At 40.1% G+C, this 18,695-nt stretch overlaps 1 protein-coding gene across 2 annotated transcripts in view; it reads right to left on the reverse strand.

Moving 5' to 3' along the window:
• Positions 1-18,695, reverse strand: part of UXS1 (UDP-glucuronate decarboxylase 1) — a gene marked incomplete at its 5' end in the record, with an annotated part of 67,297 nt that overhangs the window by 32,890 nt on the left and 15,712 nt on the right. For both annotated transcript variants that reach the window (XM_080360854.1, XM_080360853.1), the window contains 4 exons: positions 5,509-5,689; positions 11,859-11,919; positions 15,840-15,883; positions 17,951-17,999. In XM_080360854.1, coding sequence (XP_080216980.1) covers positions 5,509-5,689; positions 11,859-11,919; positions 15,840-15,883; positions 17,951-17,999 — 335 coding nt within the window. The remainder of the gene's footprint in view (positions 1-5,508; positions 5,690-11,858; positions 11,920-15,839; positions 15,884-17,950; positions 18,000-18,695) is intronic.

Genomic DNA, 18,695 nt, shown 5'->3' on the forward strand with positions numbered 1-18,695 from the left:
CCACTGCACTTGGCTCTGGGCAAACAAAATTAAGCAGCATGTGTTATCTTCTGCCTGGCCATGACCTTCCCTAATCATACAATTTAAAACCATCCAGTTGAATGTATGATGTATCTGGCAGAGGGAGCGAAGACTAAGGGGAGAAAAATCTGGGATGGAAGTACTGAAGCAAAAAAAACCCCAAACAAACAAACAACAACAACAACAACAAAAAAAACAAACCAAAAAAACCAATCTATAGAAGGCACTCAGATAAAAAATTAGAAGCTGTATTTCTATGCGCTTTAAGTTCCCTGTGAAATGACTTGAAGACTAAGAAATTCTGGGATACTGTAGAAAAGCATTTAGTAAAATGTTATCACTCTTCTCACTTGTTCTCCAACTACTATCTGTGTGACATAACACTATGCTTTGCAGGAACATGAGCCACAGAGCTCTCAAGTAACCACCTTAAGGAGCTTGTCATCTTAAAGAATGTAGAGAATGAGAGGCAAAAAATAAGCAAAGGTGGATTTTAATACTTTTTTTCTGAAAATAGAGAAAAGAGCAATATGAGAGTCTTTTCTTTATATTCTGCCCAGGAGTGGATGACGAGCGAGTTGAGAGTGTATGGCTCAGGATCAAGGGGCAGGCTGGCAGGGGTGACACTGTTGTGGGCATCTATTACAGGCCACCAGATCAGGCTGAGGAAGTTGATGAGGCCTTCTATGGGCAGCTGAGAGTGGCCTCACAGTCACAGGCCCTGGTTGTTGTGGGTGATTTTAACTTCCCTGATGTTTGCTGGAAGGACTACTCAGCCAGCCAGCCACAGTCCAGGAGGTTCCTCCAGTGCATTGATGATAACTTCATCATGCAGATGGTGGAGGAGCCGACTAGGAGAGGTGCACTGCTGGATCTCATCCTCACTAACAAGGTTGAAGCAGTAAAGGTTGAGGGCTGCCTGGGTTGAAGTGACCACAAGATGGTGGAGTTCAGCATCTTGTGTGGCAGGAACAGAATAGCAAGTAGAATTGCAACCCTGGACTTTAGCAGGGCTAACTTTGGCCTTTTCAAGCAATTGCTGGGGGGAATCCCATGGGCAAGACTGCTTGAAGGAAAAGGGGCCCAAGAGAGCTGGATTGCATTCAGAGATTGCTTCTTCCACGCTCAGGATCAGAGCATCTCCACACGTAGGAAGTCAAGGAAGGGAGCCAGGAGGCCTGCATGGTTGAATAGGGATCTGTTGGGTATGCTCAAGCAGAAGAGGAGAGTTTACTGGTCATGGAAGCAGGGGCTGGCCACTTGGGAAGAATATAAGGCTGCTGTTAGAGGATGTAGGAAGGCAGCTAGGATAGCCAAGGCCTCCTTAGAATTACAGCTGGCGAGAGGGGTCAAGGACAGCAAAAAGAACTTTTTCAAATACATAGCAGATAAAACTAATACCAGAGGCAATGTAGGCCCACTGAGGAATGGGGTGGGTGCCCTGGTGGCAGAAGATACAGAGAAGGCAGAATTACTGAATGCCTTCTTTGTCTGTCTACTCTGCCGGAGGCTGTCCTGGGGAGCCCTGTACCCCTGAGACCCCGGATGAAGCCAGGTCAATGGAGGAGTTTGCTTTAGTCGATGAGGACTGGGTTAGGAAGCAAATAAATAGTCTGGACATCCATAAATCCATGGGTCCAGATGGGATGCATCCGCAGGTGCTGAGGGAGCTGGCTGAAGTCATTGCTGGACCGCTCTCCATCATCTTTGCCAAGTCTTGGGAAACAGGAGAAGTGCCTGAGGACTGGAGGAAAGCAAATGTCACTCCAGTGTTCAAAAAGGGCAAGAAGGAGGGCAAAAAGGGCAAGAAGGAGGTCAGCCTCACCTCTGTCCCTGGGAAAGTAATGAAACAGCTTATCCTTGGTGCCATCTCAAGGCACATCAAGGATAAGAGGGTTATTAGGGGCAGTCAGCATGGCTTTACCAAGGGTAAGTCATGCTTGACCAACCTCATAGCCTTTTATGAGAATGTAACAAGGTGGATGGATGATGGCAGAGTGGTGGATGTGGTCTACCTTGGCTTCAGTAAAGCCTTTGACACAGTCTCCCACAGCATCCTCACAGCTAAGTTGAGGAGGTGTGGTCTAGACAACAGAGTAGTGAGGTGGGTTACAAACTGGCTTAAGGAGAGAAGCCAGAGAGTGGTAGTCAATGGTGCGGAGTCTAGTTGGAGACCAGTATCTAGTGGAGTGCCCCAGGGGTCAGTACTGGGGCCAGTATTATTCAATATATTCATTAACGATTTAGACGAGGGAATAGAGTGCACTATCAGCAAGTTTGCTGATGACACTAAGCTGGGAGGAGTGGCTGACACGCCAGAAGGCTGTGCTGCCATCCAGCGAGACCTGGACAGGCTGGAGAGTTGGGCGGCGAATAACCTGATGAAATTTAACATGGGGAATTGTAGAGTCTTGCATCTGGGCAGGAACAACCCCAGGTTCCAGTATAAGTTGGGGAACAACCTGTTAAAGAGCAGTGTAGGGGAAAGGGACCTGGGGGTCCTGGTGGACAACAGGATGATCATGAGCCAGCACTGTGCCCTTGTGGCCAGGAAGGCCAATGGCATCCTGGGGCGTATTAGAAGCAGGGTGGTTAGTAGATCGAGAGAGGTTCTCCTTCCCCTCTACTCTGCCATGGTGAGAGCACATCTGGAGTATTGTGTCCAGTTCTGGGCCCCTCAGTTCAAGAAGGACAGGGAACTGCTAGAGAGGGTCCAGCAGAGGGCAACAAAGATGATTAAGGGAGTGGAGCATCTCCCTTATGAAGAAAGGCTGAGGGAGCTGGGTCTCTTTAGTTTGGAGGAGACTGAGGGGTGACCTTATTAATGTTTATAAATATATAAAGGGTGAGTGCCACGAGGATGGAATGAGGCTCTTCTCGGTGGCAAACAATGATAGGACAAGGGGTAATGGGATCAAGCTAGAACACAAGAGGTTCCACTTAAATTTGAGAAAAAACTTCTTCTCAGTGAGGGTGACAGAGCACTGGAACAGGCTGCCCAGGGGGGTTGTGGAGTCTCCTCTGGAGACATTCATAACCCACCTGGACACATTCCTGTGCGACCTCACCCAAGTGTTCCTGCTCCAGCAGGGGGATTGGACTAGAGGATCTTTTGAGGTCATTTCCAATCCCAAACATACTGTGATACTGTATCAAAACCCATCATTTAATAGTGGATTAAACCTCAACATAAGCATTAGGCTGAAATGAAAATATCTTAAAAAATTCCAAATACTTTAAAAACACAGAACTCAAGTACAACTTAACATTTAATAAAACTACTATGCAAAGTTTTAAATTTTTTTTTATTTTTATTTTTTTTTACTATTTTCTGCCTTTCAAGATTTCTGAAGTAGTTTCCCTTAAATTCAGGGCCTTTGTTCTTCTGCTTGAAAAAGCCTAAGTGAAAGCTATGTTCTTGTCAGTTTTCTACTGACATCTCCAAATGGTAAAGCAAAGGAAATTCTAGTGGAGGAGAAGAAAGTCATTCAGCACTACAGTTAACTACAGTTATCTCAATCTAGATCACAATCCAAGAATGCTGAGTGCCACTTCACATCATGGATCAAAGATAATGACTCAAACAAGGCAGGTTGTGTGAAAGCATCACTGTGAAGCTAGGAAGAAAAAGAAATACATCAAGAAATTTAGTGAAAGCTATAAATCTTAAGCCCAAACTCACTTTCTGTATCAGAAGTGCAAACATTGTTCTTTCTAGATCAGAAATAAAGCAGAGATCTCTCTCACTGGAATTTAAGTGCCAAACATCCTTATATGACCTTGTTTAAACAAGACAGCAAACCGAAGTTCTTTACATACAAACTTTCTTTTGTCATGACTTCATAGTCACTCCAGTTTCTATTTATAAGTAAAAAGAAGAAACTGGGACTAAGAAATATCAATCCATATGCCTAATTTGTTAATCTGTTATAACTATCTCTCATTGCTTCATCTTCCCTCCTCAGCCCCCCTTTCCTATGTTGGAATATAAACTCTGGATTGATATGAAATTTTAGCATGTTCCTCTACTAGTACATTGAAGTTAATTTAGTTTTATTATTTAGCCATGCCAGCTCTAATTTATGCTGTTGGAAGATAAGGAGACATTCAATAAACTGCCCACTAATAACATGTCATAATTTGTTGTCAGTACAAAATAGGGAATTGCTGACTTAATTACATAAAACATGGGAGAGATAGTCGAAGGATCTCAGAATTCCCATTAATTAGTCCCTAGTAACTGCTCCACAGTATTAGCAACGATAACTCTCCGAGAAGGTCTCAGGCATAATCAGTCAGAAAGAAGGTAACACAGGGGAAAGATTAGAGAAGCCGACAAACTGAACTGCCTGAGATATGAGCTACCAGCACCTGGAGGCAATTAATAAGATCCTAGTCCCATTATCCTGTCAGTGAAGGGAGAAGTTTGAAGTAAAACAACAGGCAGTAACTGAACCAGGGCATCGTCTGACCAGAGGAAGAGCAAGTGTTTGCAGGACTGTTCCAGTCATGTTGTCAGAAATTCATTGTAAGTAATAATACAAGAGATGTGATTGCTAGAGATTCTCCCTGTGAAATTCCACCCATTAGAATTCATCAAGGATTTAAAAAATACAACTTCAGATACGGTTACATTGCTACACAGTTTTAAAGGGATGGACCAAGACCACCAGCACTGTAGTGTAATTTGAGTAACATTTTCATTGATTCGCTGTATTACTTATATACTCCCAAAACAGTCTACAAATGCATACATCTTTCAAATACAGCTGCGTCAATGCTGTCTTACAATTTGGCATAATAGTTTGGGGTTTATAATAGTTTAGACATTGAGTTACTTCTCTTTCTTCAAAGCACAATTGTTTTTCTTTGTTTGCTTAGTTTTTGTTGTTGTTGGCTTCTTTTTTTAAACTGGGGAAATTCAGTGCTGCCATTTTCCTATCCTACAGGCTGTGGAATGCTTGTACCTAAAGTAGGAACAATGTTATCCACAGAGGACACACAAGGCAACTAAAGAAAAGGAGCTGAGCTGCCCCTGGAAGGGCTTATGCTCCTCTCAACTGACCGTACACAGCTGCAGGATATAAGCCACCTAGGGTAACTGTAGCCCTGAATTAAAATTCTCAGTTCATTACATATCTAGACCACAGACTCTGTCAGTATAAGCCTGAGCAGGCACAGGGATGTGGGACAATGGATGGGACAGAAAGACTGACACATTGCCACCTTGCTTTCTCACAAAATCAGTCACGTTAGGAAGTTTCTAAGATTTCCTTTCTCCCGTACACTCCAAAAGGAAGAACTCAAAATGCTCTGAAGCTCTCACCCCACACTGGTCACAGAAATTAGGCTAATAAGAAGCAAAGAATACAGGTATTAGACAGACCAATCAAGAAGTCAGTGCACAAATTTTATTTCTTTGCAGATATACATCTTTATAAGGGTAAAACACAACAAAGTGCATATACCAACGAAGAGACTACTCACCTTCAATGTACAGGGGCTCAACGACATCGTGATTTATCAGTTCGAAGTTCTCATGACCAATCCAGTGCTCCACATTTCTTTTCCTGCCCGTAAAGAAGTTGTCCACAACTGTAACCTCATGGCCATCCATCATTAGTTTGTCAGTAAGATGAGAACCCACAAACCCTGCTCCTCCAGTTATCTGCGTTAGGACAGTTGGTATAAATTTCTTTTTCTTTTTACAGAAACACCAGACAAAGGCTACAAACATGAAGACAGAAGAACAGTAGCTTTCAGATCTTTGCTTACCCCAGGGGAAACAACTCCATTTCCATGCTTCATTTTTTTTTTTTTTTAATGCAATATTTACAGCATTTAAAATTTCAAGAGAGATGCTTGATATATTTCATCACTGTCAGCCTAGAAGTTCAGCTAACCATTCACATCAACAAAATTTCTTTTTCAGATTAGATAATTTTCCTTTTTTCCTTCAAATTGGATTGTGCCCTTTTATGTGACAGCAAAGCCTAAAAAGACCCAAAAAGGTAAGAGAAGAATTGTCTATGATTCCCATTTCTGAGAAAAAGAAGACAACAGAATGCCAGGTTGTTTCTGTGTAAGTTTTGTAGTATCAGAAATGTCAAATCCAGCTTTTGTCTGGTTTAAATGAGAGACTTGTTGAGTGTTCTAAGTACTACAAATTCTTCCCCTCTTCAGAAAAAGAAGGAAGGGTACTCTTAAATAAAAGCAAGTCTTCAAGACCTCTCATCTGAAATATCTGCTAAAACTGAAGTTATTCCTTTTGTGTTTTAATGTGTCTATAGCCCACATCCTGCCATTCTGTTTTCAGCCTCTTATACCATTAGCTCCAACATCCAGCAGTTGCCTGTCTTGGAACTTTATGCTGTCTTACTGCAAAGAAATAAGCAGAAATAAAATATTAACTTTTGTTCCGTTGCAGGTGTAGAAGTAATGAAGTTCCTCATTTTTTCCCTTTCTGGACCTCAGTCTTTAACAGTAGACAAACAAACAAACAAACAAACAAAAAAATCACTAACTCAGTATTGAAGCAGTCAACACAGTAAGTAGTAGAAGTGTAAGTTGTGTGACACATCCAGATAGACACATCTAGGAAGCAACTATCTTCCCTGCAGTTCATAAGCTATTTTCAAGAACACACAAAGACATGACAGATCATCACTCAAAGAATTAAAGGACTTGCAGAAACCCTGTGTGGCATCAGCTATGTTATATGAGCGCACGATCAAATTCACATTTTGAAAGTGATTCAGGTGTTGATGTCCATTCTTCAGCTGCAGTGACAACTAACCAAACAACAAAAGGACATGGTGAAATTGTCAAGCAGAAATCTAATGAATGGATGAGGTGCTACAATGGCAAAGTGCTGTGCGGAGAAGCATGTAGATGCCCGAGTTCCTTTGGACTAGTCAAAGCCATTTATCCTGCTCTCCCTCCATCCACTACCGAAAAAAGCCAGATGAGCAGAAATATTAAAAACAAACAAACAAACACCCCCCTACCCCCCCAAACCATCCAAAACCAAAAAAACAGACAAACCACACATAAAAACCAAAACAACAGGGAAATCACAAAGGCAAATAGAGAGCTATCGAAAACTGAAAAAGAAAAAAATATAATGACATCTGTTTTCTTCTGTAAAAACTTGAATGTCTACTGCCCACTTCTTGCATTCTCATACTTGTTTTTCTTCTTAAAAATTCACAGCCATTAGTGTGTCAAAGACACTGTAAGTACCAGTTAATAAAAGAATCATTTAGTTGGCCTATTTAGTATTCTTTTGGGTTTGTCAAGGCTTCCCTGTAGCAGATTCAATATGTGATTCAGTTCCTTGACAAACCTAAAGAACAAGGAGGATTTAGGAGGAGAATACTTCTTCAAAAAATAAAAAAATTCTCAGGGCTCTCACTACTCCGTAACAGAAAGAAGAGGAGGTTTCTGGCAAAATGCTGTGAACAAGGAAAGAAGGGTAATAACTGAGGGAGAACAGCCCTTTGCCAGGTGCTGCCACTCACCGAGGGAAAAATAATTTGCATGGAAAACCTACTGCCATAAATTTATCTTGACTTGAACTGAGCTGCAGTCTTGCTAAATGTTCCAAGGGTTTTGCCTTTTTGTGGTGACCAGGACAAAAGTTTTCTGTAGATGATCTGAACCTATTCCTTCAACTGAGGCCCAAGGAAATGCCCTGTAGCTACTTCTATTTCCAGGATTCCAGAGAAGACAAACTCGACATTTACAATATGCCTTTGGGGCAGTTAAGAGAAGGTGTCTTCTTCCCCATCTCCCTTTTGGAAAAAAACATAACCAAACCAAGCACTGCTTACAGGCACTCTTCTATGCTACAAGCAAGCAAGCAAAAAAAAAAAAGAAATTAAAAAAAAAATGCACAAACCAATTTTCCAATTTTGTCTAGGAAGAATTTTGCAATTATTTTAAATCTCTGTTTTACAACAAACTTATGTTAGCTTTATTAACATATCACTTCCCTGGGTACTAGATGAAGAACTACTTGGAAAAGGAGCTGAATTTCCCCATGAAAAGTAAACAACTATGTAAATTAATTATCATTACTTGAGGCTACATTAAAACAGATTTATCACTGAAGCTCTCTGTACAATCTTGCTGTAATCCTTCACAAAAACAAGGACGATACACTTGATTTCTAAATATGACTTCCTGCAAATCACAATGACATATTAATCTACAAAATCATATACTGTATGTGAATTATTTCCATATATGAATTGAAGCATGAGCACCTGAAGTTTAAATACACATTCATTAATAAGGCATCATTAAAAAAAATAATAAATGACTTAGTAGTGCTTGGTGACTTCAGCATCTACTATAAGGCAGAACTATAACTGGTAACTTCCTCCACTAGAGCCACTTAAAGGTTTACTCATTTGCCAGACAAGTTAATTTCTGCTATCTGAAGTCAGACTCAAAACATCTAATGTCCCATATGGAATTCTTTTAATAATTATTTTACGTTTTAATTAGTCTATCATATTCAATTCAGAAAAGCAAACCCCCAAAACACAGAACAGATTGAACCTATGCTAACATAATACATAATATTAACAGAATTCCTGTGGCCTGTGGCCAAGTCACTTCAGAGAACTGAGCAAGTAGATCAACCAACAGGATGAAGAATTGAGCTCTTTTGAATGCAAGTGCCAGAGTATCTTGTCTCAGCTGAAATACTACCCCTACTAGCAACTATCTCCAAACAGACACAGTGTAATAAAAAGTAACTGCTAGAACTGTTGTCTGATCAGGTCAGCACTGTAGGTATCTCCAGGTTGCAGCTGGAGACGGCATTCAGAGAAAAATCACGATTTAGAAAGGATTCCAGGAAAAGAAGCAGTATCAATAGAATATGAAGCAAATCAACTACCAAAGCTCACTTGGCTTGTCAATTTTTAGAATCATAGAATCATTTCAGTTAGAAGAGACCCTCAGGATCATCGAGTTCAACCATAACCTACCTGTAGCACTAAACCATGTCCCTAAGAAACACATCTAAGCACCTTTTAAACACCTCCAGGGACACTGACTCCACCACTTCCCTGGGCAACCTGTTCCAACGCCTGACAACCCATTCCAAGAAGATTTTCTTCCTAATACCCAATCTAAACCTCCCCTGGTGCAACTTGAGGTCATTTCTTCTTGTCCTATCACTTGTTACTTGGGAGAAGAGACCAAGGCCCTCCATGCTACAACCTCCTCTCATGTAGTTGCAGAGAGCAAGTAAGGGTAACAGAACACTGGAACAGGCTGCCCAGGGTGGGTGTGGAGTCTCCTACTCTGGAGACATTCAAAACCCACCTGGACACCTTCCTATGTAACCTCATCTAAGTGTTCCTTCTCTGGCGGGGGACTGGACTAGATGATCTTTCGAGGTCCCTTCCAATCCCTGACATTCTGTGATTCTGTGATAAGGACTCCCCTCAGCCTCCTTTTCTCCAGGCTAAACAGCCTCAGCTCCCTCAGCCGCTCCTCAGACTTGTGCTCCAGACCCCTCACCAGCTTTGTTGCCCTTCTCTGCACTCTCTCTAGTACCTCAATGTCCTTCTTATGATGAGGGGCCCAAAACAGAACACAGGATTCAAAGTAGGGCCTCACCAGTGCTGAGTACAATGGCACAATCCCTTCCCTAGTCCTGCTTGCCACACTATTCTTGTTACTGTTGGCCTTCTTGGCCACCTGGGCACACTGCTGGCTCATGTTCAGCCAGCTGTCAATCAACACCCCCAGATCCTTTTCCCCCAGGTAGCTTTCCAGTCACTCTTCCCCGAGCCTGTAGTGCTGCCTGGGGTTGTTGTGACCCAAGTGCAGGACCCGGCACTTGGCCTTGTTAAACCTCATACAACTGACCTCAGCCCAATAATCCAGCAGGTCCAGATCCCTCTGTATGGCCTTCCTACCCTCCAGCAGATCAACACTCCCACCCAACTTGGTGTCATCTGCAAACTTACTAAGGGTGCACTCAACCCCTTCATCCAGATCATTGATGAAGAGATTAAACAGAACTGGCCCCAATACCAAACCCCGGGGAACACCACTTGTAACCAGCCAACAACTGGATTTGGCTTCATTCACCACAACTCTGTGGGCCCAGCCATCCAGTCAGTTCTTTATCCATCGCAGAGTACACCCACCCAGGCCATGAGCTGCCAGCTTCTCCAGAAGAATGCTGTGGGATATGGTGTCAAAGGCTTTACTGAAGTCTAAGTCTTGTGTTTACTGCCAAGAAATTTCTAAGTGTCATGCTAAATCTACACGAGTCCTCAATAAGCTGACTCCAGCCATTCAGAATTTTCCCTGAAGGACTATGGCAGCAACGTTCAATTACAACAGAATGAAACTGCTAATCTGGGCAGGAGGCTTGTGGAAGCCCATCTGAGTTCCCACTGAATTAGTTCCCAGACATGAGGGAGAAGAAACAACTGAACAACTCTCTGATTCTTTTGGCCAGCTTTTTCTTCACTGATTTAAACTCTGCAAAATATGCAGTCACCAAATTGCTATTCACCTCCAGGTCACCGGAAAACACCCATATTCCAACTATTTGCCATCACTGTGGAAGAAACAGACTTCATCAAAATTTCCAGTATCTTTAAGAAGCAAAGTTTCACAGTTAGTATTAAGAGTTTCATAACCTATTAACAGCTTGCATCAACACTTTTTTTGAAAGTTTCTTCTTGCTGACACAAAAAATATGAGGTAACTTTATTACATGTGGACACATGGGCACATGATCTAGGAATTTTCAGAATTCAGCCTCTCTCTGATATTTTCCTCAGTGTACCTTCCATATTCAACAAGGGAACAGAAAGCCTACAGGTCTATCTCCTTCAGACTGTCACAAAAATGATGGTATAACACTGAAGAACTAAGCTGATTCCATCAGATTCTTTATAAAGTTTTGCAATAGCAGTGAAGACTACTGTCTAATAACGCAGTAAAACAAAATTTGTTTTTTTATTGCATCTTTTCCATGTTTTTCTTCAAAATTTTGAAGAGTTGAAGCAAAGCAGAACAGCAGATAAGTTAGGCACTTTAGCAAGAATTTGTCCCAGACTTTGCTCTCTACTACAGAGGCAGAAATTCTGTATTTACAGATCTTAAGTAGCTATAGTTTCTCTGCCTCTTCAAAATGCATGGGCATTTTTTTCCCGCTAGGACAGAGAGAAACAGAAAAAAAAAATATAAGGACATATCTAACTTCAAGTGTAGACAAAACTGGAAAGCTGACATTTAAGAATGCCTTGGATGACTCCTTGTCCCGACTTAACCTGCCTTCCTCTTCCACCCTAAATCACTTGTCATGCTTCAAAATATCAGAAACAACACACAAGATAGCAGAGAGAACATTCTCTCAACCTCATTCACTGGTCCTTCTGAAGAGTGCTGCAGAGCAGCTACTTTTCTAGCCTTATTACTAGATTTTTTTCTAATTCTATCACAAAAGCTTTCTGTCAAGATGTGCCTAAAACATTTCCCAGTCTCTGCAAGTTTAATCCACCTGGGAGCAGACATAAAGACCCTTTGGCAATGCACTCCTGAGATGCTGTGAGCAGAAAACAGCAGCTTAATTAGCAAATCAAACCTCCAAATCAGAGCCCAAGTCTACTATCAATATGACGAGTCTGAGAACATCAGAGTAAGTGAAGCACTACTCTAACCAGCATGTAACACATACGACATCCAAGGTAATGTACTCGACTCCTGTTCACGTCTTTAGTTAATCCTACAAGACTGATTACAATCCACAGAACTTTTTTTAGTTCCCTAAAATAACCCCCGAGTAAATGCCAACTTACCAGGATTCTTTTACGATCCTTTTCTGATAAAAATTTCACTGGTGGATATTTCTGGGTGAAACTACAGAACATTTCAAAACAAAGAAGAAAAAACATGTTGAGTTTCAGCTTTGCTGCTTCTTTCACATATCTGTCTTTGAAATATGAAAACCTACTCTGGCAACCTCCCATTTTTGAAGTTCTACTAAGGGTATGTTTACTCCTTTTTTCTATAGAAGGATTTTGGCCAATATAAGAACATGCCTATGCATTGTAAGAGCACTGTGAAAAATAGCAAAATTGATCTGCAAAAAGTGCTTTTAAAATTTCTGCTTAATTGACTTTCTCAAATGAATCACCTGGCTTCTATCTTTTGGGAGCTTCTGCTGGTGCCAGACATGACATCACAAAAGAATAAAATAATAATAATAAGAAAAAAAAAGTTCGTGTTTTAAAGCTTCAAAAAGCAAACGAGTTCTGGAAAAGAAAGCAACTTATCTTGACTTACCACACTGACTTCAAGCAATTCTCCTTAAAGTTTCAATGTGAAGTTCAAAGTTTTAATTGTCCTTAAAGTTTCACAATAATCAATGTAAAGTTTACAATCAATGTTGAAGAAACTCTTCTTAAGATACGTCAACATTTTTTACCAGAGAGTTTATTCAGTACAAAAGCTCATCTTGATTTTCTTCAGGTAGAATGCTATTGTTTTGATGGTCTTCAAGCTACTTTCACTTTTATTTTTTGCACCTTCTTCTTCACAGGAACTTAAACTAAAATATCCTAAAATAAAATTACATGATATACAAACCTCAGGTGCTCTTTCAAGCTTAAAATTGATGCTTAGAGCCTCAAACAATTTAATGGACATAGACTTATATCACTTCTTTTTCTCCCTAACGGCAAGCATTCTGTGTTTAGCAACAAACTTCTTCAAAGGAAGGTTTGAAAGGTGGTGTGAATTTTATTTTATTTATTCCCATAAGCACCATTGTAGTCTTGGCAATATTTTAAAAGCTCAGGTTTTTCTTAACTAAATATCAGTGCGACACTGGACAGAAATCGAACTGAGGTTGCTCTTCTCCTCCAGTAAGTCCACACACTAGACATACAATTGGATGTAGCATGCAGGGGATGTGTGTGCCAAAAGTTCACATCGACATTTTCATCTACTCACAAACAGACTCTGATTGAACTGACTCTACACCTCTGATCTGGAAGCACCTCCACTGCTTCTAACCTGCAGTACTGGCTCAACACAAATTATTCAGAGGCAAAGCACAGATGCTTCTGTACTTGTGTCAACTTTCCATCCCTGAGTGAAAGCCGTTTTCAGTTTCCCGAAGAGGGGAAATACAGCAGCAGAATCTTCCAATGTTATGCACACGGGATAACTGAAATAAGAAGCTACCTACACTCGCTTTGTATCACCACATGAGTCACTAACAGTAACCCTATTTCTTTGATTTAAGCTGAAGCAATGAGAAACAGCAGTGTGTAAGTATAACATAGACATGTAAAACAACCTTCCTGTGAGAGAAGGGCAAGTCCACCAAAAACAGCAAGAGGTTCACAGAGTTAAGAAAAATAAACAAAAGTGCCAAATAACTTGCTGCAAGGTAAAGGTCAGTCTCCTCCATTTTTAAGACCACTATTTTAAGGTCACATTAATCCAGCATGGAGACTACTGCTGCCAAAGGGACCTCCCAACCAGTTTTGGTCCTTCCATTGCACCACTGCTGGCTTAGAGGCAATGGGCAGGAGTTTGGAACTGATCCAGCTGAATGCATCTTTTGGCAACAACAGCAAGTTTATCTTGACCTAATGTTTGCGTGGATTAATACACAATGACTTTGCTGTGCAAATTATTAATAAAAGCTTTCTAGCTTTAGTCTCAGCTAAAAATCTCTTGTCATGAGACTAGCATTAAGGAATTCTTGTCTTTCCTGCTTCCCCAAAAGCATGACGACGGCTTGTGTTCAGGTTTTATCAGTAAAATAAAACCATTTTACACCAGAGTAAGCTTTGCAAACAGGAGCAGCCTTCAGGTAGCTGACAGTGAGTAGTAATTTACTGTCACTTTACACAGATATAAAATTCAAAATTTACTAATGGCAACGATCCAGTTGAACCAGAAGAGGTAAATTGCTACATTATTTGAAAAACACAACAGCAATAAGAGCCCATATTTTGATACGGGCCGTAAGGTCCCATTAGCTCACATTTTGTGAAAATAAAAAAACACTTTGATTATTTCTTCTCATTGCTAGGCATTTGAAGCAAGACTCGTCAATACACTGCAAACTGCTCAAAAAGAAAAGAGCATTTAGATGGCTCGTGGAAGAAGTTTTAACTTAACAGTTCCACCCAACAACTCACTGCTCATTTGGAAAAATATAACAATTACAAAAAAAAGCTAATCAGGATACGCTTACAGAAAGGTCCTCTGTGAATGGCAGAAGGAAATACCTGAATTACCAACAACTGCAGCTGAAGATATTCTGGCCTATCAATAAAGATTAAATAAGTAACATGAGCAGAGGCAGGGCATCATTCCATCTGAACATAAAATCCTTACTCTGTAATTTGACCATTATAACTGGTATGATGGCAGTATCACACGCACAATCCACAATTTGTTTCATATTGAAAATACATCACCTTATTTGATCCACAAAGTTCATGTGTATATTAAGAGGTGAGCAATAAGACCAGTATTGTCACCGAAACAAATTGCATGTGGCAGGTCCCTGAATTTTTCAAATTGATTATAAAAAACCAGAACTGATGATTTTTTTTTTTTAAATGGCATAGAAGACGTGGGAGCAGAAGGGGCAACAGCTCACTGGCAAGCCAAAACTTGGAACACCAAAACACTCTGGGTATCGAGTGTACCTCTGGCCAAAAGCAACAGAATCCTGCCCCTCTCTCCAGAGGAATAGCACACAACCAGTATGCCACACGTAACCATCCAGGCTCACTGGCACTGCTTGGCTAAGTCCAGACTTGGCCCTTTGCAATGCAGCATTGTCATTTATCTGTTGGTTGGGGTATTGACAGTGTGAACTGTGAAACAGTAGCACTGTCAAAAGCAGCAGTATCCTTGTCAGAGCTGCCAATTCCCACTCCTATTCCAGACCTTATTTTGTGATGAAAAGCATCTGCCTGTGAGGACACTCAGATGGGAGAACTGATCTGGCAGAGGGGAAACCAGAGTGGGGAGTGAGGGAGTTAGTTGCAAGGAGACTGAAATGCCTGGTTTCCCCATGCAGCTTACCCGCTATCAGCACTCAAGTGGTTCTGCTGGCACAAGAGAGAGGAAACATTGTGGCAGGGTGGACACAAGCAGCCAGGAATAAGTAGATCAAGCTCAGATTTTTTTTCTTTTTTTTAACAACTTTGACAATTTAAGGTGCTTGTGGAAGTACAGCACACATTTAATAACTGCAGGCCATCAAAAAACTTGTCTGCTTTTGCTCAATTGCATCATCCAGTTTAATCCAAGATATCACATTCCCTTATAAATCCTGAGAGGAGTGAATCACTTGGGCTCAATACAAAGCACATGTACAGACTAAGATTTACAAGCAAGTCACTGTACATTAGCTGAATCATGGTAACTGTGGGAAATGTGAGGTGAAACATATTTTCAGTATCTTGAAGTTGAAACTAATATGTTTTAGCACACATCCCAGTTGGTCTTAGTAAACCATGGCAATCCGTTCACCAGCTGGACTCAGAACTGCAACTTCCTCCACGGGATTTGAGCTTCACAAAAATCCAGCCCTCCCAGTTTACTTTAGTGGGATTAGTCGACCTGAATACCTTAAGCATTAATGTCTTCCAGCATTCAAGGTCTCATCCTCACTTAGATACAATAAAAATCCAAAGGCACTGACTGTATACATAAAACATTTATCTCAAGTCTACAAGGACAGAATTGATCAATACAAACAGAAACTGCTTTTTAAATGCTTCCCAAATTTAGTGAAAAAGACATACCTTTTTTCTAGATCTTTGATTTTCTCCCTTAGAGGCGCAACAGCCTAAATTAAAGGAATAACATTTAAACTTTGAAGAACAGAAAAAGATTCACATCACAAAACATGCATATAGGAAGTTACTTCAGAGCAAAAATCATGGCAAACAGTTTCCTATGAAGAGCTTCACTGAAGACATTCCAATAAACTTGTCTCTTAAAGAATCCTTTCTGTCAAAAAGTCCTTGAACATTTTTCACCAAAAATCAAGTTACCTAGTACAGTGTGAAATCCCCTTGCTTACCACTGAAAACAAAACACTGCAAGGTTATGAGTACCACAGCCTTGTCAATAAGAACATCCGACGTTATGATTCATGTTTGGCAAAGTGAAGTCACAGGAGTCACAGGTAGCTTGCCTGAGGTTGTCAAATGCAATCTCTATTGACCAACAGCAAAATAGGACAGTCAGTAGACCTCAACTATTTAAATGGACAGCAGATACACATACTTTAGGTTACACAGAAATAGAGGCACTGGCTCCAGTGCACAGGCTGTAATTCTCTCAGAACATGGTATATGAATTTAAAGAAACATCATGTTTAAAAATCTAAGATATGGTTTACATCATGATTTGAGAGTGTACCTAGGCTTTAAAAAATATTAATAAAAATAAACTTGTTAGAAAATATAGTGTTCCTACTACAGCTTCTGTTTGCATTTTCACTGTTTTGAAGGAGAGAATAATTTCAGTCAGCATCCGTTTCACGTTATCACAGGACACAAATTTATAACAGTCCTGCCAAATTTCATCACGTCCCTGAACTCTTGTTTTTAAGTTTACAAAAATCCTTGTCACAAAATATACCATCTAGGGTCATACATAAGTTGAAAGCTACCAGAGAGTTATCACTTGAACTTGTACTATATAGCAATACATCACCAACCACCATTAATTAGTTTTGTACAAACACTGCTAGTTAGAGCTAGAAAATTCAGGAACTTCATGAACTGAAATAAGGTGCATATTCATGTTAAGAAGAAATACAGCAATGTAATTTATATTCATTAAACATTTAGCTCTATGAAGCAGCAAACAGTTCTTGAAACAGTTTACTTAATTCTGATGGCTCAAGATCTCGTACAACTAAAGCTTTAAAAACAAGATGTGCAACTTTTCACACCTTATAGCAATTCTATCTACTCACTGATTTTCATGCATTTGACTATTGCTAAACAACTGGGATTTTCAGAATGCTTGTTTCAATGTTTACAAGATTTTTAAGGAAAGAAAAAAAAATAAAAAGGTATGAAAAAGACATGAACTAAGAACACAATCTTTCAATTTATTTTAAGCAATTTCAGAAGGCTTCTTGCTGTGTCCAGAGGGACTATTGCTATATAAACCTGCTGGAACACAAGACACTGGGTACACCAGACTAGACCAGTATGGTCACATACACCCACACAAGGGGTATTGACCTTAACGGTTTTAGTTATCTATTAAATTATTTGTTTTATTGTTACTAGGCTGGAAGCCTAAAGCATCTAGAGAAAGATCTGCTGCACACATTCTTAATATTTCACAATAAACTGAGATATTGGTACAGAAGTTCCAAATGACCAGTGTGTTCAATACCTATACGTCTACTCCAGAAATTGCCAAGACTTGTGCACTGGTAGAGCACACTATCCCCAACCACAAACAGTTATTTTTGTTCATTAGTTCAGAACAAAGCAAAGCATCATGGGAAGGGTTCGAGTTTCCAATGAAACATATATACTTAACATTTTGTAAGGGTGACAGAGGAAAGATCTACATCCATCTAGATACAAAAAAACAGTTCTCAGGAGGAGTCTAGGAGTCTATCACAGTCTCTGCAACAAATGAGGCAGTAGAACTACTGCTTTCAAGAAAGGTTTGGAGGAAAAAAAAAAAGAGTCACAGATCTATGTTAGGAACTCCACTGTAATGAGAAACAGTTCAAAAACTTATGTACAGACAGAAATCCAACGCTTTGAATGGTTTTAGTGGAATGGAGAGTAATGAGACAGAGCTAGATACACCCTTTCAATATGAAACAAGTGACATGAATCCTCAAAACAAAACAGACTGCAACTATTAGCAAACTGACCTCCTCTATTTTACTTTCCACCTTCTGATCCCCATTTTCTTGAAGAGACCTGTTGGCAAGAAAAGAAAAAACATAATTCATACCTAAGCAACAGCTGGTCCACTGCACATGCATCTCCTGTCCTGTTAAAACACTATCTTCAAAGTATCTCAAGTTAGTGTTACTTCAAAGACACACTCAGAGCAAATGAAAGCAGATGGCCCAATTCCCATTGAAATTAGCTAGTCTTGTCACCAAGTTTGGCAGAAACTGAAACAAGCCCACAGGAAAGAGTGATGATGATAAAAATGACACTCATTGTACAGAGAAAATGAAGTTCATCATAGAAAAGTGTCTAATCACTGCACTACAGTAGGGTCAGCAGAAATAGTTTTGAGTGTAGCTTTACTATGGAAATGCCTAAGATGTCTTTTTAGGGTCTCCATTCACTATATGCTACAAACATGCTAAAAAAAAAAAAAGTGTTTTCCCTTGATGCCATAAATGCCATAACTGTAATCATAATTTCAATCAAAAAGAGAGAAGGGCAAATGTGTCTAGCTTTGACTTTGAACTTTTACAAAATCAAGGGAAAAAAAAAAATCTTATACCAAAACTTAAGTGACTATCTGATGGGCAATACTGACTCAGCACACAAATGCTGCTTGTTTGAAATGAAGTCAAGCTTATACGCTGAAGGATGAAGGATGTAAAGGTAACTTGTGAAAACACCATATTCTACAAGACGTTGCACAAATCTTGCACA

Source organism: Nesoenas mayeri (genome assembly GCF_963082525.1).
Source record: "Nesoenas mayeri genome assembly, chromosome: 1".
Lineage (NCBI taxonomy): Eukaryota > Metazoa > Chordata > Aves > Columbiformes > Columbidae > Nesoenas > Nesoenas mayeri.